Here is a 27,294-nt window from a genome sequence, read left to right on the forward strand (position 1 = left end):
CTCTTCTAAAAAAAAATTCGTTATTGGAAAGGGGAAAAATCTTTGTGAACGTAATCAGTTCACGAAGGGTAAAAAGACAAAATTATCTGAAGAAACAACAAAATTAGATGTCGCGGGTGTTTCACGTGATAGATCATGTGATAAAAGGCGTCGGAAGAGAAAGTGGAAAACAAAGCAGTTTTTTCTCGCCCATAGATAGCTAGAGGCAATTGATCAAATTATTTTCAGTCTAGTGAAACTACAAAGATGGCATTACAGGCATCGCATGGTATATTTGTTATTTAATTGAGATTGTCCTTGATATTGATATGCATCTCTAATGATCATTTTCTAAGGATTTTTTAATGTTTCCTATCTTTCTCAGTATGAAAATGACGACACGACACTGCGACTCACCCTCTTTCCTTCGACTGTGTCAACTTGAACTTTATTTATTCTCGTGATATTCTGATCCCGTAGTTTTACTGATGGTGTCCTATTTAAATGAATTAATTCATCGGCTAACTCTGCATATAAGTAAAGACAACTAATGCTGAGTGGAGCAACAGAAAAGGCTGTCATTATTCCCAGACGCCTGTCTGGGGATAATAAAAATTCGTTATCCCCAGACAGGTGTCTGGGGATAACCAATTTTTGTTATCCCCAGACACCTGTTTGGGGATACTATCCCCAGACGCATGTAGCAAGTGGGCAGAAAGATTTATGCAAAATGCCAAACTAGGCGTGAAAAATTACCAAATATTCTGGAAAAAATACTAGTGGTTGTGTCCCAAAACAGTTAATATATCAAGTGATATTTAACACAAGATGAAAGTAAATAGTGATCAAATGTCAAATCCAGCTCTTTTAAAAAAAATATTTTAAAGCAAATGGATCAATGAAATTTCTTTTGTTACTTTGATCTGAAAACGTCAAACTGGCAATTCGACTTTTTATTTTCAACCAGGAAGAAAGTTGTTAATCATCAAATCTGTTCATAGTCCACCAACCATTTAAATTTTCATTACCTACCTACCTGTTAACTTTATTGATCATCTCTTGTTTCTATAATTTGCTCAATCTGGCCACAATTTTGGGGGCGACCGGGAATAATTTTTATGTCGCGGACGAATTCCTAGGCCATGGTGTTGTTCGCCCCAAAGCCCAAAACCCACACCTGCTATTTTCCTGTCTGCTTCGCACAAGACAATACAATTTAGTATCACACGTCCACAAAACTAGATCCAACAACATATTTTTTATTCGAATCAGAGATGTAAATAACTACCAAAACAAGGAAGCAAAAATGGTGGATAGCTCATATATGATGAATTTAAAATATTCCGATAGTGGTGTGAATAGGCAGCTCAGTGGGTAAGGCCACCTTTCATTTTACTCCTTTAGCTGCACAGATTCGACCCAGTCGCGACCGACCCCCCCCCCCCCCCCCCACTCATTTTTTTTTTTTTTTTTACTTTTCTTTCTTTCTTCCCAATTGATATTCATTGTTTTCACTTTTGTTACGAGTTCCGAGCAAGAGTTTTTTTTTAATCAGTTGAATTTTTTATTTCTCCGGTAATATTATTTCATTATTTAATTTGCTCTAGATCTATTATTGTTTTTGTTTTTGTTTTGGTCAATGATAATAATAATAATAATAATAATAATAAATAATAATAATAATAATAATAATAATAATAATAATAATAATTGTAATATTTGTTATTATTATTACTATTACCATCATAATCATTATTATATTATTATCAATAATAGTATTATTTTTATTATTAATACTCTTATTATCATACTATTACTATTATTATTATTATTATTATTATTATTATTATTATTATTATTATTATTATTATTATTATAATTATTATAACTATTATTATTATTATTATAATTATAATAATTATTATTATTATTATAATTATTATAATTATTATTATTATTATTATTATTATTTTATTATTATTATTATTATTATTATTATTATTATTATTATTATTATTATTATTATTATTATTATTATTGTTAACTCTATTCCCTGCTCCGAGGGAAATCTCTCTTTTTCTTTTTTTTTAAAATATTTTGACCTAAACCTTAGAGTTTTTTGTTTGCTAAACCTTTATGTAAATGTTCCGTTTCTGAGCATGAATTTCTTAAATTGTTTTTATTTTTAAAACAATTATTGTTTTTATTTTTTAAAACAATTATTGTTTTTTTCTCTCCTCTATCTGACCATTTGGTCGCTCTCTGAATATTTCTGTTTGTTTGCTTTTTAATTATTTATTCTTTTTAGACACTATTTGAGATCGGAGTGGGGACGAATATATTTGCTAGAAACTAGAAAAGAGAGAGAGAGAGAGAGAGAGAGAGAGAGAGAGAGAGAGAGAGAGAGAGAGAGAGAGAGAGAGAGAGAGAGAGAGAGAGAGAGTTTAATAATAAAAAAAAGAGGTGGGGGGAGGATGGGTGGGACATTTATCCCTTTCAACGTTCTGTAAAAAGAAGACGGAATTAAAAAAAAAAAAAAGTGACGTTACCAGGATTCGAACCCACAACGTCGATTATGGTCAAACTTCCAGGGCAGACGACTAAACCATTCGGCCATGACACCCACTTCGAAGTCGACGCATATTGTGTATATGTAGTAACGACTGATTTTAATGTTGGTTAATTTTATGTTTTTATAGATATTTTATTAACTTTCCTTATTTCTATGTGCATCTGGAAACATTCCATATTCTGGAATGTGGATAATTGTTTAAAAGAGCGGAGTTTCAAATATGCGTCTGGGGATAATGAAAATTCGTTATCCCCAGACAGGTGTCTGGGGATAACAAATTTTTATTATCCCCAGACAGGTGTCTGGGGATAATCACAGCGCAACAGAAAAAGGATTGCCCATCATCGCCATGGCTTGCTTGGCATGCAAATCTGAAACTGAAAGTAGAATTCTGTCATTCAATTGTTGGACTCTGATTGTCAGGAAATATTTGAGCGAAGGTCTAGATAAGTTGGTTTCCAGAACCCACAGAAATTTGCTTGTGACCGTGGGATTGTGAGCAAATAAGAGTAAGGAACATATTAAAAAAAAAAAAGGAAAAGATAAGAGATTATATGCAGAGATAGCTAGAGGCAAAAAAAATAAAGAAAAGCTATTAATCTTGGTTTAAAAAAGAATGTATGAGCTTTTATATCGAAGTGGCAATTCGGATTTGAGTCTGAATAGTCTCCCATGGCTATTATTTGTGTGTTTACAGAGGGTAGGACGACACAGTGTGGGCAGTAGGCAGATGGGTGGTAGTGATAAAGAACTAGAAAAAGAGCTTGCCCATATCACTTTGACTTAGCTCATACATACCCCTACTTTGGATTGTGGAAGGATTGTTGCCTGTCTCACACTATCAGAATGTGTAATTTTTAAATTATTTATTTTTGTCCTGATTTTATTTGGACATTGTGTTATGTTGATAAAAACCCTTTTCATTTATACCACAATTAGTTTGACTGACTTTTGTTACTTTTGAAAAGTTTGAACTCTTTTCTTTTTAAATTATATCTGGACTTCCAATTGATCCATGATTTTGTCTTTCTCGTTAAATAAAGCGAGTTTAGACTACCTGTTGATAGTTACTACAATCATAATTTTGATTTGCATTAGTTTTTTTGCAATTATCAATAATTAAAATAATTAGAAAAACAAAAAAAATAACAAACAAGCAAAAACTATACTGCCACGGAAGACTTTCAGACTGAGTCCGAATAAATCGGTTCATTGCACATGCGCATTGGAATTTGAGTCCGAATAGCCACGGAAGACTATTCAGACTGAGTCCGAATAAATCGGTTCATTGCACATGCGCATTGGAATTTGAGTCCGAATAGCCACGGAAGACTATTCAGACTGAGTCCGAATAAATCGGTTCATTGCACATGCGCATTGGAATTTGAGTCCGAATAGCCACGGGAGACTATTCAGACTTGATTCCGATTAGTTGCAGCCCTTTTCTATAGTACAATATATCCACTTATTGTGCTCTAAGTGCTTCACAAGGGGTCCCAGGTCAACAGCAACAATTAAAACGTAGGATGAGACATCATGCCTGGTTGACTATATTTGTTATTACAGTTTTATTACCACAGAGTCAGCGTTGAATTTCATTGCCAAGTACTCATTTTACACCTGAGTAAGGTGACAGAATGTGAGTAAAGAGCCTTTTCCAAGGAATTAACTATGTGATGCTTAGAGTGGGATTTGAACCCAGGACCTTCCGATCCGAAAGCGAGTGTCATACCACAAGACCACATAGCTGATTAGATGTTACATCAAGTGTAATTTCCTGGCATCAACTCTATTTCAGGCCAGTCTAAGTAGTCCTTCAGAGCCTTGGAGTCAAGAGTTAAACCCAGTTTCTATATTGTTGAATGGACAATAGAAATTGCTTTTCACCCTTTGGATAGGAAACCAGACTATCGCAATGTAATTTCCACCAGACTTAACTGACCTAGTTACCCAATCACTATCACTACAGAGTAGATAGGGGAGCCAGAAAAAAATCTTGAAATTTACTCAGGATCAATTCTGGTCTTTGTGTGTGAAATGATTCATCTACCGGCTGCGCCATTGGGTCCCTTATTCAGGCGGCTATGTGGTCTAGTGGTATGACACTCGCTTTCAGATCGGAAGGTCCTGGGTTTGAGCCTTGCTCAGTGCATAGTTGAGTCCTTGGAGAAGGCTCTTTACTCACATTCTCTCACCGTACTCAGGTGTAAAATGATTACCTGGCCATTAACAGTGTTGTCTGTTTCCGAAAAAAATTGTAATATATCACCTAACAGGCGTCATGACCTGTCCCACATGTTAAATGTTGCTATTGGCCAGGGATACCTTGTAAAGCGCTTTGAACACGTTTAGTGGATATTGCTCTATATAAAAGCTCAATTAAAAAAATCATTATTTTTAGGCCAGACATGCTACAACTACAAGATAAATATTTGTTTTAATTTCAGCCTCCTATCGATTTCTGGTCTTGTTCTTCAATTGTATGTTGACGTTTGGATCTTACTTCTGCTTTGATATGCCCAGTGTGCTACAAGATGTTTTTACAGCGGTGAGCTCAAGCACATTATAGATTATAATTAACTCAACCCTAACACAAGCTATCTCTGTATTTGACTGTGGATAGTTTTACCCCTTCATTATTTACATTTTTCTGAGACAAAAATTATATCCTGTCGATAATGCCTGTTGTCATGTGGGGCAGCAATGAAGGACCTCCATCTTCCTCTGCCTGTGGCCATCGTCTTTAGGGAGCTTTAGGGAGCTCCATGTCTCCCTTTACTTTCTCATTTCTTCCTCCACTGTTTTCCTTCAAGTTGCCCAGGGCCTTCCTCTTCTTCTCTTTCCTTCTGGTGTCCAGTTTAGAGCAGTTTTGTCGATGTTTCCCTCCTCCTTTCTTATAACATGTCCTATCCATCTCCATCTTCTTCTCAAGCTGATGCCCTTCATGCCTTCAATTCCACACTGATCCATCAGACTTTCAGTTTTAACTCTATTCGTCCAGCAAATGTTCAAGACAAATTATATGCATATTATTAAAACCACTGTTTTTAATTTTTAATTCAGAAAAGTGAGTGGAGCAGGCACTTATGTTGGTAACAACAAGAGATGAAGAGTCGGTGAGAGAGAGCTCTAGGAATGACCTGAGTTTGAAACGAATATTTTTTGTGTTCGTGGATAGCTCATACGGTAGAGTCACGCTCTCACCGGCCAGGCGGAGTTGTTGTACCAATAAGGTCGCAGGTTCAAACCCCATCACCGCTGCGAAAATCTTTTAACTCCCTATTGTCTTCTGGCACTTTTCTACTCACTTCATCTCTTGTTGTTTTTAATTTGTACACGTTAATGGTAGTTGAATAAAACGATGTACATGACAATTTTCTTTTAACTGATTATGTTTTTTAAAGATTTTGAAAAAGTACAAAAAAATTCCCATGGGAGAGAGGACAGCAAAGAGGTGGAAGGCTAGGGATGAGTGAGTTAAAAATTAATTTCTTCTTCTTCCACGTGACAATTTTGATATCAGGCAAATAAATGGATTTAAAAAATCAATGCGGTCACCTGTGTTGATAAATTAAGGAATTAAGAGTATTTTACTTACGACGTCCTATAATATGTAACAAACAAAAAATCGTAATGATGGACACTAATTTTTTTTTTTTTAATTTTAATTTGAGTCTTGCAGATATTTAACAAAGTTTATTTTGCTCTTTGATTGTATTCTGATGTATATGGTGTGGCTCTGTAGCTCAAATGCATGGTGCCTTGCCTTGTCTCAACTTGAGTCTAGTATGAATGAGAATGTGGTTATATTATGCTGTCACAGATTTTGCAAGGGTACAAAAGATGCCTAACAGGCAATTAGTACTGTATGAAATGGCAATCTGATTCCAGGGCGCCTGATAGGGGATAAAATAAAACATTGGTAAGTGCATCAAACACGGTACATCCATGGAAATGCGTCATTTAAATATTCATTAGTTTATTTTCATCATTTATTGATGGCCATTTCATCCAGGTCAACAATTGTACAAACGGCTCTGGCTACACATTTACTGAGGCTGATGGCGTCCATGGCAATTGTACAGATGGTTTAGGCCTGTCCGATGCAGATTACAACCTTTTGTATGCAATCTATGCATGGACGTAAGTAAATCAATTTTTTTCTTCTTTTGCCCTGATTCATTATAATGTTCATGGGAAAATTCTATCATTTTAAAATTTATTTTGTCCTTTTTTAAAAAATTGTGTGGTATATTCAAACTTAAAAACCTTTATCTTCCAATCTGCTAACTAGACCATACGTATACCAGGCTTTCATATTTTAATCATGGAAACACTAGCCAGTTTATGTCATGTGAATTTTTGAGAGTGAACTAACCTAAAAATCTGAAGAGTTTGTGGCCTAAGCCCAGACTCATATTTTGAAATTATAAAAGAAATTACGATCCGTATAAAATTATAAAATGAAATATTTATTTTATTTTCAAATTGTTGACTTTATTAAAATAAATAAAAAAAATTAAATTAAATTCCCTTTATTCATCCCATAGGGGAAATTTTTCTCTTGGATCTATTCCAAGGGAAGACTGGAATAACCCAGGCATCAGCCTCAGTTCAGCGCTGCAAATTGAGCTAGGGCGAGGTGGCTTGCTCAAGGCCACACAGCGCAGCGGTGGGTGATTGAACTCGGTACCTTCCAGATACGAAGCAAAGACCGTACCGCTGAGCCATGCTGCCCCTTATCCTATCAATATTAACCAAACAATATCATGTCGTAAAATTGATTATTATTAAGTCTCACAACCAAGTGTGGCAGGTCGGATGTGGATTGCAGCTTTGATCGCACAGTTAAAAAAAAAAGAAATAATAATCCCCTATTCTCTCTCCCCCCCCCCCCCCACCATCATCCCAAAACCCAATTAATACGAGATCTGATGGATATTTCGTCTGTTGCAGATTATTTCTTTATTGTCAAATTTGGTCAAGTTCAGATTTCTCCCTCCATATTGGAATTTTTTATATCTCTAATCACAGTTTTCGTAGAGAATTTTAATTTTAAAAATTATATTTGAACCTGCTTGTTAAAGTTTATGAAATGCACTGCAATATCAATATGTCAGTTTTCAAGCGGCTATCTGGTCTAGTGGTATGACACTCGCTTTCGGATCGGAAGGTCCTGAGTTCGAGCCTCGCGCTCGGCGCATAGTTGAGTCCTTGGAAAAGGATCTTTACTCACATTCTCTCACCGTACTCAGGTGTAAAATGAGTACCTGGGCCTTAACAGCATTGTCTTTGTCCGAAAAATTGTAATATCGCCTAACAGGCGTTATGTCTCGTCCTACATGTTAAATGTTGCTGTTGACCAGGGAGCCCTTGTAAAGCGCTTTGAGCACGTTTAGTGGAAATTGTGCTATATAAAAGCTCAATTTTTTTATTTAAGCATTTTAAAGTATTGTGTAAAAAGGAAAAAGGCTTTAAACCTGCCATATTAGGTTGACAAGGGTTTTTAAAGTGAAAGTTTGATTTATTTTTTTTTTCTAGAAGAAAATACAAGGCAAGACTGCTTAATGTTGATTCTATGCAAGGATAATCATATTATATTGGGATAGCTCAGTTGGTAGAGCACTCGCTTTACACGCAAAGGGACCAAGATCAATCCGTGGGTACAGTCAAGATTTTTTTTGACCCCTCCGGCTGCACTGTCAACCCAACAGTAAATGGGTAGCTGGTTCTGTTAAATATGACAGAAAGTACTTTGCGATAGACTAGTATCCTATCCAAAGGTAGCAAATAATTGCTATTGTCCATTTCATACGATAGAAACTAGGATAAACTCCGGCTCCATGGGCCTTATGGCTCTGAAGGACCACTACTCTACTATAGGGAATGAGATTAGCGGAAGAGTAGCGTCCCTTGATTGGACGTCACCCATAGTCTGCTTCCGCGAGGACGAGAGACGCACGCGCACAACCAACATGACGTTTTCTCTCTAATAACTTTTCTGCCGGTGACGTCACAGACTATGGGTGACGTCCAATCAAGGGACGCTACTCTTCCGCTAATCTCATTCCCTATTGGGAACAATGTTTGATTGTGTGTACTATTTTATTCTTCTGGTGTATTTCATTGGATTGTCTTTCCCAAATTTTAATTTATCATATATAGCTATAATCCATAATACTCACTTTTACTTTTTAACTGTCCATCTCTTGTGCAGGAATGCTGTTGTCGTGCTGTGTGCTGGTTTTCTGATTGACAAGCTGGGGAATAGAAGTAAGTATTGTTTAAAAAGCATTTTTAGCAAGATTGAATATTTCTAAAAACCCAAACAAACCTGAAAGAAGTGAGGTCCCAAATTTTGTTTTTTATTCAAGATTTATTCAAGCAGAATCAATATAGACCTTTATAACAAACTTTTCACACAAATTCTTGGCATTTTTCATCTGGTTTTCATTTAACATGTCTGACATCACTTTATCTCCAAAATTATTTTAAGCTGCAATAAAGTATTTGTTCAAATTTTTAAAAAAGAATTTAATTTTTTTTATTGTTTATTAAATTGAATAACTTTTAATAATTGTATTTTTTTTTTGCTATTTATATTTTGAATTGTTCTACTGTTTTCTTTGTAGTCGGCGTGTTTCTGTTTTCCTCCCTCTGCCTTATCGGGTCCTGCACGTTTGCTGCTGGGGTGTTTGCCAAGGGCACGGCCGCTCTTCTACCCATCATGCTTGTGGGGCGACTCATTTTTGGATCTGGAAATGGCTCATTGACGAGTAAGTGTTGATTTGAAAATCAGAACTCTTCATATAAAGACATCAACTTTTGTCAAATATTCATGGGTGCAAGAGTGACGGCTACAGCCGGCCTGCCGGCCAATTGAATTACCAAAAAAACGTCGCCGGCTTTTTGCGATTTGGATTTGATTGATTTTTTTGATTTTTTTGATTTTTTAAATTTTAAATTTTAAATTTAAAAATTTTTTTTTTGGTGCAACTTGTGACAAGAAACTTTACAAATTACTGCATTACAACCTTTGGATTAAACATACAACAATTGTGGACTACTATTATGAAGACTGGATGCTGAGAACAAGTCTTGAGAACAAGACTTCAAATGACGAGGTAAGTCTGTGAATCTTGCAGGCTTTTTCAGATTATATGTCTGGTCATAAGTAGACTTGCAGGCTTTTTGAGGTCCAGTCGCTTGCACCCATGAATATTATTAATTGAGTATTTGGATACGCATTTTTGTGCTGAATAGAAAAGTTTACCGGAATACACAAAATAAGAGGTGCTGCATTCCGTATCTTCCTGATTATTTTTCTACCGTATGAGCTATCCACGATCCCAGGAATCTATTGTTCTCTATTGTCTTCTGGCACTTTCCTACTCACTGCATCTCTTATTGTTGTTACTTATGCTGTCTTAGTGAAAACAATGAGATTTGTTGTCATAAATATTTCTGATTCTAAATCCCCCTTTTTTTCTTGATGATTTAATAATAATCTTTATACATATAAACGACAATTGATAGTATGTCAGTGGATTATCTCTATATCGACTTTCAATCAATACAAAAACTTGACTGCAGTTCATATTGTCTTATAACATCAATGAACCAGCTTTTCCTGCATTGCTAGAATTGTGGGTTGGCAACTCTGAAAAAGTGAAATTGAGCAAGAGGTGGCATTGTTTCTTATGAATTGTGTTTCTTGTACTTTGACACAATCTCAGGAATAAGAAAGAGGCATGGAGGACATAATAATTTGTATAGCATGGCATGTTTGATTCTGTCAAAAAATATCTTTAGAGTTCCTCTTGCTCTCTGCATACCCTGATCCAGCACCAAAGCTATCACATTTGTTTGTTAAATAATGTTTGCATCATGTTTTTTGAAATGAAAATATGAATTTTCGTTTTTAAAAGATAAATATACGAATATCTATTTTAGATAAAACATGAATAAAAATAAAATTCCTGATAGAATTTTATTATTTTGAAGGTGTAACAATAATTTGCTACAAGCAATGACATCATGTGCCAGGATTGCGTTGTTGTTACTTCAGAAAAGTGAGTGGAGCAGGCACTTATGTTGATAACAACAAGAGATGAAGTGGGTAGGAAAGTGCCAGAAGGCAATAAAGAACAAAAATTTTGTGGCGGTGATGGGGGTTTGAACCCACGATCACTGGTACGACAACACCGCCTGGCCGGGGAGGCGGGACTCTACCGTATGAGCTATCCACGATCCCAGGAATCTATTGTTCTCTATTGTCTTCTGGCACTTTCCTACTTACTGCATCTCTTATTGTTGTTACTTATGCTGTCTTAGTGAAAACAATGAGATTTGTTGTCATAAATATTTAGATGTCAGTTTTAGGATGAGAGATTGGTTGAAAAGTAACAAGTAAAGTGACTTGTTAGAGATTGGTTGAAAAGTAACAAGTAAAGTGACTTGTTAGAGATTGGCTGAAAAGTAACAAGTAAAGTGACCTGTTAGAGATTGGTTGAAAAGTAACAAGTAAAGTGACTTGTTAGAGATTGGTTGAAAAGTAACAAGTAAAGTGACTTGTTAGAGATTGGTTGAAAAGTAACAAGTAAAGTGACTTGTTAGAGATTGGTTGAAAAGTAACAAGTAAAGTGACTTGTTAGAGATTGATTGAAAAGTAACAAGTAAAGTGACTTGTTAGAGATTGGTTGAAAAGTAACAAGTAAAGTGACTTGTTAGAGATTGGTTGAAAAGTAACAAGTAAAGTGACTTGTTAGACTGGCATGGTTGAAAAGTAACAAGTAAAGTGACTTGTTAGAGATTGGTTGAAAAGTAACAAGTAAAGTGACTTGTTAGAGGTTGGTTGAAAAGTAACAAGTAAAGTGACTTGTTAGAGATTGGTTGAAAAGTAACAAGTAAAGTGACTTGTTAGAGATTGGTTGAAAAGTAACAAGTAAAGTGACTTGTTAGAGATTGGTTGAAAAGTAACAAGTAAAGTGACTTGTTAGACTGGCATGGTTGAAAAGTAACAAGTAAAGTGACTTGTTAGAGATTGGTTGAAAAGTAACAAGTAAAGTGACTTGTTAGAGGTTGGTTGAAAAGTAACAAGTAAAGTGACTTGTTAGAGATTGGTTGAAAAGTAACAAGTAAAGTGACTTGTTAGAGATTGGTTGAAAAGTAACAAGTAAAGTGACTTGTTAGAGATTGGTTGAAAAGTAACAAGTAAAGTGACTTGTTAGAGATTGGTTGAAAAGTAACAAGTAAAGTGACTTGTTAGACTGGCTTGGTTGAAAAGTAACAAGTAAAGTGACTTGTTAGACTGGCTTGTGAGCACATATTTGCAGGTCTGATTGAATGTTTGATTTAACAGTCTTATTATGGACAATATTTTGCTTTAGTTTGAGACTAACTCTACACTCCTTGCAACAATGAGCCCATAACAACTTGGTTCACATCGATTATGGCCCTTTGGTTGTTTCTCATGCTATACCGAAAAAGGAATAAATTTGTATTTTGTTCTCGTTCTATATATCTACACATGATATAGATTCAATGATTGTTTTTGTTTGTGTTCATTTTATTCCAGTCGTCCAGAATCGTATCACCGCCTACTGGTTCAAGGACAAGGAATTGGCTTTGGCTTTCGGATTCACCCTGGCGTTTTCGCGTCTGGGAAGTGTCCTCAACTTCTTTTTCACCCAGTCATTTGAAGAGGCTCACGGTTTGACTTGGACATTATGGGGAGGTAATTTATGTCGGTCATGTTTGTTTGTCACTCACTATCGTAGTGTGGATTTTAAGATTTAAAGTATAGATTATGGGGTTGAATTGGTTTGCTTACGTTGAGTAGAATGTACATCGTCAATTTAAATAGAGCTACCAACTTCCTGGGATTGTTTTAGTTTACTTTTATTTCATGGTTATGAATTAAATAAATTCTGGCACGATTTCTAAAGTTTAAAAAAAAACAAAACTTGATATTTACATGTAGAGTATTTGATAGTCTTTTAAGTGTTTTTTAATGACATATTTCTGTTGGACCAGTATGAAGACTTTCAGTTTTTAGTCTTACTATAAATATGTATTTTGGTGTTTTAGGCTTTGGACAAAAAAATCCTTATTTTTTAAGGACATACTGTTTTATTAGCAGGGTGGGTTGCGGCTTAGAATTTCAATCACAAGATTGTCAGATTTTATAACTTTTGTTTTTTTTTAATTTCAATTTTTCGTTTGAAGTTAATCCTTATATGATAAATTAGATTTTGAAATGGGTTCACATTTGTAAAATGTCAAAACTGTGAGTCACTGGAAAGAATGATACAGAAAAGAATTTATTTTTTAGGTGCTATGCTTTGCGGTATTGGGTTCATCTCGGCTATTGTTGTCAGCGTCCTGGACAGTTATGGAGTCAGACAACTCGGAGACGAAGGCAGCATCAAGGATGAGTCCAAGAAACTGGTGAGATCATGCTTCATAAAGCTTGCCTTTCTGGCTGGGGTTCCTGACCTCCCATAGTGGGCAGGGGGGTACATACTGTGTCTTCTATCCCCTTATATCTGATTTCCAACATGCTTTCTGTCTTTGTCTTGGAATGAGATTACTTGGTTTTGTCCTGGCCCTGGCCGGAGTCCCGGCTGGGAGGGAAACAGTCAAATGCATAGTTATTGTTTTGGGAGATGATATTTTTTTCTTTGTAAATCATCTCTCTGTTATGCATTATTATAATTGCTATTTTGAATGTATAATGTAAGCATTTGAGTGTATTCCTCTTTGTTGGATTTTGTGCTTGTGTCCGGATGAGACTTATAGGTGATCTCAAACTAAGTACATTGGTGGTATGCTCTTGCAATCTACATCTGATCCCTATTTGTTCCCAATTCCCGCGGGTGGTTGGATGGGAGCATCACCCTTGAATCATATACCTATGATGTTCGCATGGGTGTACGATCCGATAGTGATGTCGTTTCTTCTTCTCTTTACTAGCCTATCCCGCTTCTTTGGTTTGTGATTGTATTTTTGACAGGGGATATGTTTTTTTCTGTAAATCTTCTGCCTGTTTGTTCTTGGTTATTTATAATTTAGCTTATGATATCTTTAGGTTATGATTTTGATTTACATTTGTACTATTTTTGTTAGATTGCTTGTATTTTTGTTTCAGCGGTCTCTCATATAACCTCAATTGTGTTGGAAGTGACCTAAAGCAACAAACAAAAAAAAAACTTCCCAATTCCCCAATGTCTTACTTCTTCTTGAGTGCTTTAATTGTAATTCTAGAACTATTTACTATCCCGTTTTCTTCCTTTTTACTGGCACTGATATAACCTAAATGTGTTGCAAGCGCCGTAAAACCCTTAAAAACAAACAAACAAACAATCTCATTCCAGGTCTTACCACTTCTCTGTATATCAGCTTCTTTAATTCTTCTCCATGTTCCTCGTGGCCTTCCCCTTGATCTTCTGCCCTGAGGGTTCCAGTCCAATACTTTCTTTGTTATAGTGGAGTCGTTCTTTCTAAGCGTGTGTCCAATCCACCTCCATCGTCTTCTTCCTATTGGTGAGATGATGTTTCATAAAGCTTGCCTTTTATACCAGTTTTATTGTTATCAACGGAATATTTTGTTTTACTATTTGTAAAAATGTTATATATTTATTTTTTTTTTGAATGGCAAGCTTAATCATGGAATCCAATTAGAGATCAAAGACGAACGAGTATGAATGACATTGACTTGACTTGACTTGACTTGACTTGACTTGACTTGACTTATGCCTCTTGGCTCCTGGCGGAGCATAGGGCCTCAACAGCACTCTTCCATCTTCTTCTGTCCTTGGCACAGACCTTTGCCTCACCCCAGGTAAGATTGGAGACGCTCAAATCTTGGTGAAGGCTTCTCCTCCAAGTCTGTTTTGGACGACCCTGTTTCCTCTTGCCCTGTGGGTTCCATTCGAGAGCCTGCTTGGTTATCTTACAGGGCTCTTTCCGCAGGGTATGACCAAATTAGGTCTCACATTATTGTATTAAGTGAGATTCTCCAGATCTCTATAACAGGTTTCCCATAGTGGTCAGGGGGGTACATACTGCGTCTTCAATCCCCTTATATCTGGTTTCCAACAAGCTTTCTGTCTTTGTCTTGAAATGAGATTACTTGGTTTTGTCCTGGTCTTGGCCAGATGCCCTGGCTGAGAGGGAAACAGTCGAATGTATAGTTTGTTTTGGGAGATGATATTTTTTTCATTGTAAATCATCTCTCTGTTATGAACTGTATTATGCTTTCTTTATATTATATATGATTTGTAAAACATTTGAGTGTGTTCCTCTTAGCGGGGACCTGTGCTTGTGTCTGGATGAGACTTTTAGTGATCTCAAACTAAGTACTTTGATAGAGTGCTTTTGGTATCTACACCTGTTTCCTATTTGAACCAATTCCCCTTTGTCTTCCCTTTTCTTGGATGCTTTATTCTAATTCTAGAACTTTTTACTATCCCATTTTCTTCCTTTTTACTGGCGCTGATATGACCTTAATGTGTTGCAAGTGCCGTAAAACCCTTAAAAACAATAAAAACAAAACATCTCTAACCGATTAAAAAAATTTGTAAATCGCACTCCCTATGATTTTTAATTTATTGACATTTTGTTTTCATGAATTTGTTCATCCATTCCCTCCCCTTACAGAAAATAACAGACATCAAGAATCTTTCCTTGTCGTTTTGGCTGGTGGCCCTGGCCATCATGTTCTTCTACAACGGGGTATTTCCATTTGTGGCCGATGCAAGGTAAGGAAACTGGGAACTATTCAGTAGGCCCTAGAGTGTTTAACAAAAAATAATATGTCCAATGTCAAGCTGTGAAAAAGAATATTTGATGCTTTACATTAAGCTAAAATACAACACTCACTGGCTGATTTTGTACCAGCACACAAAACTATGTGTAACCTCGAACGTTTATAGTTGATATAGTTTAATGAGAACTAATCACCAAAATGGTCGTCTAAAAACAAAAGCAAAGAGCTGAGTGACGACAGTTTCATTCCTTCTATTTTACATGAAGAGAAAAAAACTGTTTGGTAAACAATGCATGGCGCTGAATGAAAACACGAAGCTCACCTCAGCTCAGCTCAGTCCCTTTGACATTGCATTTGATTGCAGAGGAGACACGATAGTTGATACCTCAGCTGTTTGGTGCCACACGTCTCTTGTTTTCTGCCTTGTGAATAATAATAAAAAGCATATTTATATAGCGCCTTTCGTCGAAACCTCAAAGCGCTTTTTAAAAATACAAAAACAAAAAAAACAAACAATTCAAATACAATTCAACCAAAGTATCAAAACAATTAAGAGCATAAAAGGGCATCAATACATCATCAATATAAATGTCACATACAATACATTTAAAATTCAATTAAGTAAATATTTCCTGAAAAGATGTGTTTTCAGGGCTTTTTTGAAAATGTCTATTGAGCTCGAGAATCTCACAGATTGAGGGAGATCATTCCAAATCGTGGGTCCGAATTTCATAAGAGACCTATCACCAAAATACTTAAGTTAAGTTTTAGGAGATGAATGAGTGTAGAATAGTCCATCCTTGTCCATTTTTTAATGTTTTTGACCAAGTTCTTGTTTTGCCGACCTCTTTTTATCCTTCACTAGTGAATTGAGTTTCATGCTTTATTACAGTACAGCCAAATCAGATTCATAATTTATTTTTAATGAGGCCCCCTGTCTAAAGAAAAAAAAAACTTATTTAAGACAAAACTTCTGAACGAAATTAAAATAAGTTTAACAGTATATATATTTTAATTAAAAAAAAACAACAACAAGCTGCCCTAGTTTCATAATTGAATATTCTGTGAAACTTTAATTTCCTGCCTTAGGCTATGGCAAAGTACTGTCTGTATAAGTGATGTAAATGTTGCGGCTCGAAGCTCGAAGATATAAATAACAATGTGAAATTGAATGTAAGCTTCAATTTAATAAACAAAAACAGATAATGCGAGTGTTTCTTTTAACAACGCCACTATCACATTATCTCATTCGTCTGCAGTGTTTCATTCATCCTGTTTTATTGATAAAGGGGAAACCCGAAACATCTACATTATCTGTTTTCGTTTATTAAATTCAAGCTTACATTCAATTGTTATTTATGTCTGTATAAGTAGGTTTACAGCTACTGGCCCCACCGCAGTGTATCTCGTCCCCATTCCCCACTCCCCAACCTTCATATTCCCATATTTTGTTTTGTTAAAATGTTGTTTGTAATTGAACAATAAATGATGCCATTATTATTCTAGTGATCAAAGACATGGAATATTCAAGAATGGGCTTGTACAGAATTGTCTACCATGATGATTTGTTTATTTTGTTCTATAATTTTGTTTCAGTAAATTCATCCAGACCAAATACGGAGACCGTTACCATCTCAACAAGCGAGAGTCTGCCTACCTTGCCGGTGCTGTCTATGACGTCTCTATGATCCTGTCTCCATTCCTAGGTGGCCTCATTGTAAGTCATTGGCTTCATTTTTTGCCATGAGCCTTTTTAAAGAAATCATATTACAGATTTAATTGGAATATACAAACTTTTTTGGGAGCCAAATTTCGCAGAATTCGGTTTGTTTCCTCCAAATTCTGACTATTAAATCAAAATTTTGGAGAAAAGGTGGTGGAAAATAGTCTTTTTATTCATAAATAGATACATTGTGGAATTGAAGTACACACGACGTATCTCCCATTGCATTTTATGGTGATAATTTATATGAATAAGAGAAACATTTATGCATTTTAGTTTTAGGTTAATATTGATTTTTTTTCTTTCAAATTTTGATTAAAAATTGAAAATTGAGATTTGGTTTTGTTGGTATGTTTGTGGCAGATTTGTTAATTTCCAACATTTCAAGCTGTAATAATGTCAGGGTTGAATTGTTATTTTTAATCTAAAGGCCCTTGAGCCTGTGCTTTGACATTGGCCATGTCGAATTATGTGGAAGACTTTTTCGGTTGTTCCGTTGTGCTCTAGAGAGTTTTTGAAAAAATATATATTGGGTTATGGAGGGAGATGTTTTATTAAATTAAAGATGCTTTTTTAGTTATATATACAATGTGACCCAAATATTTGTAGTTATTTAAATATTCCATAGTAGTAAGCAGGTTTGTTTATTCTAATGTTAGCCTTTTGTTAGAATGTAAAATTAGTCATGATGGTCCTCCGTGCTGGATGGGGATCCTGACCTCCCACAGTGGGCAGGGAGGTACACACTGTGTCTTCTATCCCCTTATATCTGTTTTACAACATGCTTTCTGTCTTTGTCTCGGAATGAGATTACTTGTTTTTGTCCTGGCTCTGGCCTGGCCGGAATCCTAGCTTGGAGGGAAACAGTCAAATGCATAGTTATTGTTATTATATTATAGTTATATATCATCTCTCTGTTATGTATTATTATTTTTATTTTGAATGTATAATGTAAGCATTTGAGTCTGTTCCTCTTTGTTGGATTTTGTGCTTGTGTCTGGATGAGACTTATAGGTGATCTCAAACTAAGTACATTGGTGGTATGCTCTTGGAATCTACATCTGATCCCTATTTGTTCTCAGTTCCCCTTTTTCTTACTTTTTCTTGAGTGCTTCAAATGTAATTCTAGAACTTTTTACGATCCCATTTTCTCCCTTTTTACTGGCGCTGATATAACCGAAATGTGTTGCAAGCGCCGTAAAACCCTGAAAAACAAAAAAACAAACATGGTCCTCGTGGATCTGTGGAAATCTGTGATTTTAAGAGTCAGTTGAGGAATTTCCTCCTTTTAAAAAATACATTCCCCCGTATCAAATGTACTGGCAGTGAATTGTGGGGAACAAACAGGTGCAGTTTTTCCTCACTCTCCTTTGATAGTTTATCATTTCTCTTGCTCTAAAATCGGGGGTTAACTCTCTTGAGATCACCCTCATTGAAAATCGAACAAATTTGTTCGATTTTCCATGCATATGAACTTGAGAGAGTTAATGCAGTAAAAATAAGGCTTTAAGGCAATCATTAAAATTTGTCTCCTTTTTCACTTTTTTTTTTACCATCAGCACTGTAAAATGTAAATGTTAGATAGTAGTAGTAGTAGTAGTAGTAGTGAAGTAGTAGTAGTAGTAGTAGTAGTAGTAGTAGTAGTAGTAGTAGTAGTAGTAGTAGTAGTAGCGTATGGCTACACCTCCAAATGTATTTCGTCAACCCAGCTTCTAAAGTCTTCCTCCCCCCTAAGGATGGTTTCGTAGCCACCTTCAAGTTTAGTGACTGGACAGTGGAGGACGATGTGATCGTTGGTCTCTGGGGCTGCCTGACATTTCTGACAGGTATCACTGTTTCCAAGTTTCCATCTGCACATATTTGATGCCGTTCTGCCATGTCCAGTTAAGAGGCGATTTGAGGAAACCCAGTATTTCCTGGCGTTGTGGAATGCAGGCAATTAAAAAATGGCAGACTTCGGTGTGGAGGAAAACTGGAGAGAAATGTGGAACAGGGAAACACCAAGAGGAGGAAATATCATAAAATGTTAGTTAGAAACTTGATAACTATGCAAGTAGAAATGGGTTTGGGTCAGCACAACGCTAATTTTGTCAATATTTCTCCTTTTTCTATATAAATATAACTGACAAAATAAAAGTAGAATTTTGTAAATCGCCAAAATCCAGCAAATAATAATTCCTTTTGATGAATGAATAGCCATTAAATTTCAACCACAATCCTGAATAATGTACCCTTTATTATTTTTTTTACATTACAATATTTTCCATCTGATTTCCAGTTTTTGTAAATGGAATCAGCTGTATACAGAATTAAAAAAAAATAATTGAGCTTTTATATAGCGCAATATCCACTAAACATGCTCAAAGCACTTTACAGATGGTCCCTGACCAACAGCAACACGTAACAAGTGGAACGAGACAAGACGCCTGTCAGGCGAAATTACAATTTTTTTTCCGACAGAGACAACGTTATTAACGGCCAGGTACTTATTTTACACCTGAGTATGGTAAGAGAATGTGAGTAAAGAGACTTTTCCAAGGACTCAACTATGCGCCGAGCGAGGCTCGAATCCAGGGTCTTCCGATACGAAAGCGAGTGTCATACCGCGAGACCACATAGCCGCACACCCATTAACCTTAGCAATGTTTTATTTATTTCATCATTTTTTAACTCTCTCTCACAGGACATAATTGGCAAGCGTGGCTACTTGGCCCTCCTGACGGCCCTCTTGACCGTCCCCGTGTTTGGTGTGTTGGCCTTCAGTAACGTGTACCCCTTAGTGGCCACTCTCTGGTTGGGAATCACATACTCTTTTGCTGCTGTAAGTCGTCATTCAATTTTAGATGCCGGGTGGGGTTCCTGACCTCCCACAGTGGGCAGGGAGGTACTCATTGTGTCTTCTATCCCCCTATGTCTGTTTTCCAACATGCTTTCTGTCTTTGTCTTGGAATGAGATTACTTGGTTTTATCCAGGCCCTGACCGGATACCCTAGCTGGGAGAGAAACAGTCAAATGTATAGTTAGAGTTTTGGGAGATGATATTTTTTTCCTTGTAAATCATCTCTCTGTTATGTAATGTATTTTGTTTACATATTATATATGATTTGTAAACATTTGAGTGTATTCCTCTTAGTAGTGACCTGTGCTTGTGACTGGATAAGACTTTTAGGTGATCTCAAACTAAGTACTTCGATAGTTTGCTCTTGGAATCTACATCCGTTCCCTATTTGATCCAATTTTCCTTTTTCTTACTTTGTCTTGGATGCTTTAATTGTAATTCTAGAACGTATTACTATATCCCATTTTCTTCCTTTTTACTGGCGCTGATATGACCTTAATGTGTTGCAAGGGCCGTAAAACCCTCAAAAACAACAAACAAAAAATTTTAGATGTAAAACTTTATGTCAATCAATCAGGCTGCAAACCTTTCATCTTGGATTGGTATTTGGGGTGCCGTGAATTTTATAAAAGGAATAATTGTGTCATACACACATTGAGCTGAAATAAATAATTGAGCTTTATATAGAGCGCAATATCCACTAAATGTGCTCAAAGCGCTTTACAGGGGTCCCTGGTCAACAGCAACATTTAACATGTAGGACGGGACATACCGCCTGTCTGGCGATATTACAATTTTTCGGACTGAGACAAAGCTGTTAACAGCCAGGTACTCATTTTACACCCGAGTACGGTGAGAGAATGTGAGTAAAGAGTCTTCTCCAAGGACTCAACTATGCGCTAAGCGCGAGGCTCGAACCCAGGACCTTCCGATCTGAAAGCGAGTGTCATACCACTAGACCACATAGCCGCACACATACAAACACACACACACACACACACAAACACACACACATACACACACACATACACACACAACAGGGTGGCCAGGTAGGTTGGAGGAAGGTCAGAAATTCGATCTCAATCTTGGTCAGAAAATTGAACATGGCACCCAAGAGGTTGGAGAATTGGGTTGAATATTATTTTCTTTGGTGGTCGAAAAATCAGTTATGTCAATGTGACATGTGAATTCATTCTCATAAGAAAAAAAAAAACATCCCAGAGAAAAACAAAAACAAAAACTATTTAATCATATGAATTCATGCACATATGCAGATAATTTATATATTTAGTGAATGTGAAATACTTTTTATTTTGAATTTTAATTTATGTAATTTTTTTCATCTTCTGTATTTCGTTATATTATAAAAAAGCTTTATCTGTCATGTTTACAACTTCTCTCTTCTCCCCTCCTCACCCCCCCCCCCCCCCCCCCCCCCCCCCCCCCTCTCTCTCTCTCTCTCTCTCTCTCTCTCTCTCTCTCTCTCTCTCTCTCTCTCTCTCTCTCTCTCTCTCTCTCTCTCTCTGTGCTCAGGCCAGCATGTGGCCCAGCATTCCCCTGGTCGTGTCTCAGGCAACTGTTGGAACTGCCATGGGTCTCACCACCAGTATTCAGATGATTGGCATTGGGGTGTCCAATCTGATTGTTGGAGAAATCTTGGGCTCTGATGACGAGTGAGTCTTTTAGGCTTCTTTTATTTATTTATTTATTTATTTATTTATTTATTTATTTATTTATTTATTTATTAATTATTTATTTATTTATCTATTTATTTGTTTGTTTATTTATTTATTTTTGTTACACATCATTAAAAGAATTGTGTTTATTTAAAAATTGAGCTTTTATATAGAGCAATATCCACTAAACGTGCTCAAAGCGCTTTACAAGGGGTTCCTGGCCAACAGCAACACTTAACATTTAGGACAGGACATGAGACCTGTTAGGCGATATTACAATTTTTCGGACAAAGACCACACTGTTAACGGCCAGGTACTCATTTTACACCTGAGTACGGTGAGAGAATGTGAATAAAGAGCTTTTGCCAAGGACTCAACAATGCGCTGAACGAGGCTTGAACCTAAGACCTTCCGATCCGAAAGCGAGTGTCTTACCACAAGACCACAAAGCCGCAAATTTTCTGTTGGCAAGCAAAACATTGTCCTCCCCCACATAAATGATTATCATTCCAAATCAAAATTTTTCTCATTAATTAATCAAGTTATCAGGCTTACCATTTATACATGTTTAATCGCAAATCTTTTTTTCTTCTTTGGAGCTAAAATTGATTGAATTTTCAGATTGGATACATAAACATCTTTAAGAGAGAAATTGGTGGACATTTAATTTTGTAGGAAATGTATATTTTTACCAAATTTAGTAAGACTTAATAAATTCTCAAACATTTTATTCAAAGTGATAATTCATAAAAATAAGGAGGGAAAACCTGTTCTTTTTCTTGAAATTCAGATTTTAAAGTTAGAATTATACTATCTAAAAATAAATACTTTTTGTTGATTTTTGACAACGGCTGGTTTAGCTATAAATGGTATGAGGCCTGTCTTTGGTGTGAAATAAATTTTGTGTAAAACTGAATCAGACACATTTTATTTTTCTTCCAATTTTTGCATCAAAAAATTGCTTGAGTCCAATTTCTCCCTTTTTACAAAAATGCGGGACTGTATCAAAAAAAAAAAAAAAGAGCTTTATTTAGCGCAATATCCACTAAATGTGCTCAAAGCGCTTTACAAAGAGTCCCTGGTCAACAGCAACATTTAACATGTAGGACGGGACATGCCGCCTGTTAGGCGATATTACAATTTTTCGGACAAAGACAACACTGTTAACGGCCAGGTACTCATTTTACACCTGAGTACGGTGAGAGAATGTGAGTAAAGAGCTTTTTCCAAGGACTCATACATTGTCCTCATACCGGGCCAAATGGGCATTCCTTATTTTATCTTTGAAAAGTTGGCAGCTATGTAACGGTTTATAGCATCTTCCTGAAATTTTCACCACAGAAACTAGAATAGTGATGGAAAACTTTGCAAAAAAAAACAAACAAACTAGATGTTTCTATCATTTCTAGATTTTAAGCTATTTAAATTATTTATCGATAGTAATTTTAAAAAACCCTTTATATAATTTTAGCAATTGTTGTTTGATAGGTTTGAGTGGTTTGTTTGTGTTGCTTCATAATTTTATTTTCAAGTTTCCCTTAAATTTCTGATTTTTTTTACCCAAACAAACTCGCAGTCAGTCATTTCAATTTTACTCAACGTTAGGGAGTTCGGTGACTGAAGAGTTACGTTTTCTAATTGTATACTTTATTTCCAAATCATATTCTTTTTTTTTTTTTACAATCAATTTTACACATTTTCTTGTACTGACGTTGGCAGCCCTGAAAACGGATATTTTAACAATGACATTTTTCTTTCCAATTCAATTTTAGTCCTAGCGTGTCAAGAGATGAAAAATTGAGACGCTGGAAGTATGTGATGATTTTCCTACTGGCCAATGTGATCGGTTGTATTGTCGCTTCTGTCTGTCTCAATATATCTGATCGAAGAAGGGTGAGATCTTGTCTAATTCTTATTATTGTTGTTATTATTATTATTATGATTATTATTATTATTGTTATTATTATTATTATTATTATTATTATTATTATTATTATTATTATTATTATTGTTATTATTATTATTATTATTATTATTATTATTGATACTGTTATTATTATTATTATTATTATTATTGATACTGTTATTATTATTATTATTATTATTATTATTATTATTATTATTATTATTATTATTATTATTATTATTATTATTATTATTATTTTTATTATTATTAACTGATTTACGCAGACATGTTGATATCATATTGGATACAGCAGACCTGACCAAGCAGCACATAGATACCAATAATATCAAATACTCTGCAACATTGGAATCTAAAGGTCAACCAATCCAAAACAGAAATTGCAGTGGTTAGCAAGAAACAGGCGGAATGGAAAAATGTAAGAAAACTCGGAAACTTGATTAATGAGAATGAAGACCTCAAATGGAGAAAAATGCTAGCTCAAACTGCATTCAGAGAACTACACAACGTTTGGAACAGGACAAACATCATTAATGAAAATAAAAGAATACGCCTTTACGAAGTGCTAGTGCTGCCAATCCTTATGTACAACTGTGGTACGTGGGGTCTTACAAAAAAGAATTTGAACACCCTGGACTCCCTTCATCGCAAACAATTGAGACGAGTTATTGGGGTACATTGGCCAGACAAAATCAGTAATGAGGATGTATATGACAGTGTACAACCAGTCAGTACGTGTATAAAGAAACAAAGATGGAAACTGTTCGTACACGTGCTCTGGCGAGATGAAAATATTCCAGCACAAACCTCAATGGATGATTACTTCAAACAAGGAGCCAAATACAGAGGACATACACCAACTTCACTTCCAACAACATTGAATCAAGATCTAAAAAAAATATCACATACCTTTAGAAACAACAACCGAAGAACTGATTTCAACAACACAAGGAAACATCCAACTGCCCCAACACCTTAACGCACATGGTGACATTCTAAAGCTAAGAACACTTGCACTAGACAGAGATTTATGGAGGCAGATTACTAACTGGATAATAGAAACAGACTGACAAACTCGAAGTGACTCACACATTCACGGCAAGCGTCCATAGAGACTGCGCAGCCATATTTATTATTATTATTATTATTATTATTATTATTATTATTATTATTATTATTATTATTATTATTATTATTATTATTTGACAAGTTTCATGGTGATTCGTTAACACATTTTTCAAAGATTACTGAAGCTGACTTACGTGATTGCATTATGTCGTCTCCAACTAAAAGTTGTGATTTAGACCCCGTAAATACTGCCATTCTAAAAAGTGCATTGATGTAATTTTAACACCATTTACATGTATTGTTAATAATTCGTTGCAGTCAGGTGCTGTACCAGACATTTTCAAAGTTGTTCATGTCAAACCCTTTTGAAAAAACCTTATCTAGATAAAGAGAACTTAAAAAACTATCGCCCTGTCTCTAATCTTCCTTTTCTCTCTAAGATCTTAGAAAAGCTTGTTTTGAAACAATTACTGTCTCATCTTAAAAATAATTGTCTTGAAGAAAAATTTCAGTCTGCTTATAGGCAACATCATTCGACGGAAACCGCACTTGTTAGGGTTGTTAATGATCTCCTCTCTGTTATAGACAATGGTTCATGTTCTTTGCTGAATTTGCTTGACCTATCGTCTGCTTTTGATACTATTGATCACAATCTTCTTCTCAAACGTCTTGAAATTACTTATGGCGTGTCTGGTGCAGCGCTTGATTGGTTTAGGTCATATTTGTTTAATCGTAAACAGATTATTACGGTGGATGAATATAGATCGGAGGAAATCTTTCTTGATTGTGGGGTTCCCCAGGGTTCAGTACTTGGACCCGTTCTTTTTGTTTTGTACGTTGGCCCTCTGTCTAAAATCATCAGAAGTTTTGGTCTGTCTTACCATCAATACGCTGATGATACGCAATTGTACTGCGTTTCCAATATGAGAAATTTACAAGAAGTATCAGCCAATAGTAAAAATTGTATCCAAAGTGTTAAGAAATGGATGAATGAGAACAGACTGAAACTGAATGATGATAAGACGGAGGTGCTGTATGTGGGGAACAGGAAGTGGAAAAGTGAAACAGATTTGAAGTTGGGGGATGCCTCTATTCAAATTGTTGACAAAGTGAAAAACCTTGGCACATTCTTAGACTCTGGACTGTCGATGGAGCATCAGGTTAATAATTTGGTTAGATCTCTCTTTTTCCAACTAAAAAAGATTGCTTCCATTAGACGGTTCATATCTGAGGATGTGACCAAGCACCTGGTTGTGTCCCTCGTACTATCGAAATTGGATTATTGTAATGTTCTGTTGTTTGGCGTTTCGCAATATAATCTGAGACGTCTTCAGATTGTCCAAAACAGCGCTGCCAGGCTAGTATTTATGAAGCGTAGGTGCGACTCTGCCGGACCTCTACTTCATGACCTGCATTGGCTGCCTGTTGAGAAAAGAATTAAATTCAAAGCTTGTGTTTTAGTGTATCGTTGTCTTGAAGGTACTGCCCCTTCCTACCTTTCAGAACTAATTGAAAGATATTCAAAACCCCGCCCCTTACGTTCGGCCAGTGATTCCACAAAACTAGTTGTCCCTCGAATTCGGAAAAATGCTGGAATGAGATCCTTTTCTCATTTCGGACCCTCTATTTGGAATGCCTTACCGCAGAGCATTCGTGAAAAAGAATCTTTGTCTATTTTTAAACGTTCGCTTAAAACATATTTGTTTCGATTTTAGTAGATGGTATGAGAAGCAAGATAGGTTTGGTTTGTGTTGTGTGTTGTATTGTGTGTGTGTGTATGTGTGTGTGTGTGTGTGTGCTTGTGTGTGTGAATGAGTATGTTTCAGCCAAAGTAATTTGTAATTTAAGCGCTTAGAGTCTGGTGTCTCGGAGTTATAGCGCTATATAAGTTTTCAGCATTATTATTATTATTATTATTATTATTATTATTATTATTATTATTATTATTATTATTATTATTATTATTATTATTATTATTATTATTATTATTATTATTATTATTACAATTACTATTATTATTTATTATTATTATTTATATTATTACTATCATTACTTTAAAGATATTCTTTTGTTCTCATATTTGTATTTTAGGGAGGAATATTAAACATCAGCAGACGCCAGAAGCGTGAGATGGCAAGAGAGCTCCCAGGAGAGAGGCCAGCTGAAATTGAGAGGTCGTCATCAGAGGAGGACGGGGAAAGAGAACCATTATTGTCCAAAAGGCATCGGTACTTGAGAGACGGAAATGCTCTAAATTGATTTATTTGGGTGATTTTTATATTATATTATTTTATTTTGAAAACAAAAGCATTATAATGTTATTTTTAGAAGTCATGACCAAAAGATTACGATTTAACTTATTGTGTACACTTTGATTTTATTTAGCATGCTGAGATGCTCCATCTCAATGAATTATATCTTCATGCGTTGTAGATTTGATTTTATTCATGAAGCAAAACTGTTTGGAGATGGTAGCATGGCTTTAAAAACTAGCATTAATATTTTTAAATTGTTTTTTAAATTGTTTTTAAAAGTTTTCTGTTGTGTTGAATAATTCGGGCTTTTGAAGCTCGTCCGTGACAAAGTACAGGATTGTATATAGTTGTTTATTTTGTTTATATTTTATTTAACAATAATGGAAAGTTTTCATAAAAAAAAAAAGAAACCAAACTGCCTGATACGAAAATACTTTGTTATGTAAATATGAGTATTACCCATAAAACCGTTCTAACAACCAGCCCATT

At 35.5% G+C, this 27,294-nt stretch overlaps 2 protein-coding genes across 4 annotated transcripts in view; one reads left to right on the forward strand and one right to left on the reverse strand.

Moving 5' to 3' along the window:
* Window positions 1–619, reverse strand: part of LOC144963441 (actin-related protein 10-like) — a 36,120-nt gene extending 35,501 nt beyond the window's left edge. The window contains exon 1 of the mRNA XM_078897507.1: window positions 382–619. The gene's annotated coding sequence lies outside the window, so the exon portion shown is untranslated. The remainder of the gene's footprint in view (window positions 1–381) is intronic.
* On the forward strand, window positions 1–27,215 carry LOC144963440 (lysosomal dipeptide transporter MFSD1-like). Of its 3 annotated transcripts, none has more exons than XM_078897503.1 (13): window positions 1–268; window positions 4,999–5,099; window positions 6,567–6,694; window positions 8,769–8,824; window positions 9,184–9,327; window positions 12,129–12,287; window positions 12,885–13,000; window positions 15,212–15,312; window positions 16,917–17,037; window positions 19,727–19,864; window positions 21,416–21,555; window positions 23,331–23,451; window positions 26,642–27,215. In XM_078897503.1, exons 1-13 carry the CDS (start codon window positions 247–249, stop codon window positions 26,807–26,809), a joined length of 1,515 nt encoding a protein of 504 aa, XP_078753629.1. In that variant the 5' UTR covers window positions 1–246; the 3' UTR covers window positions 26,810–27,215. The 3 variants fall into 3 exon arrangements, with proteins under 3 accessions (XP_078753629.1, XP_078753631.1, XP_078753630.1); XM_078897505.1 differs by lacking the exon at window positions 1–268 and adding an exon at window positions 1,265–1,353; XM_078897504.1 differs by lacking the exon at window positions 1–268 and adding an exon at window positions 2,848–3,060.
* Window positions 27,216–27,294: the final 79 nt, after the last annotated feature.

This window comes from Berghia stephanieae, chromosome 1 (genome assembly GCF_034508935.2).
Source record: "Berghia stephanieae isolate SIO BIC M18660-M18661 chromosome 1, UCSD_Bste_1.3, whole genome shotgun sequence".
Lineage (NCBI taxonomy): Eukaryota > Metazoa > Mollusca > Gastropoda > Nudibranchia > Aeolidiidae > Berghia > Berghia stephanieae.

Excerpts from the sequence above, each read along its gene's own strand:
- LOC144963440 (XM_078897503.1), top strand. The coding sequence starts at position 247 with ATGGCATTACAGGCATCGCATG. Across the intron at positions 12,288-12,884 it reads GACTTGGACATTATGGGGAG|GTGCTATGCTTTGCGGTATT; the intron begins GTAATTTATGTC and ends TTTATTTTTTAG. Across the intron at positions 21,556-23,330 it reads ATCTTGGGCTCTGATGACGA|TCCTAGCGTGTCAAGAGATG; the intron begins GTGAGTCTTTTA and ends ATTCAATTTTAG.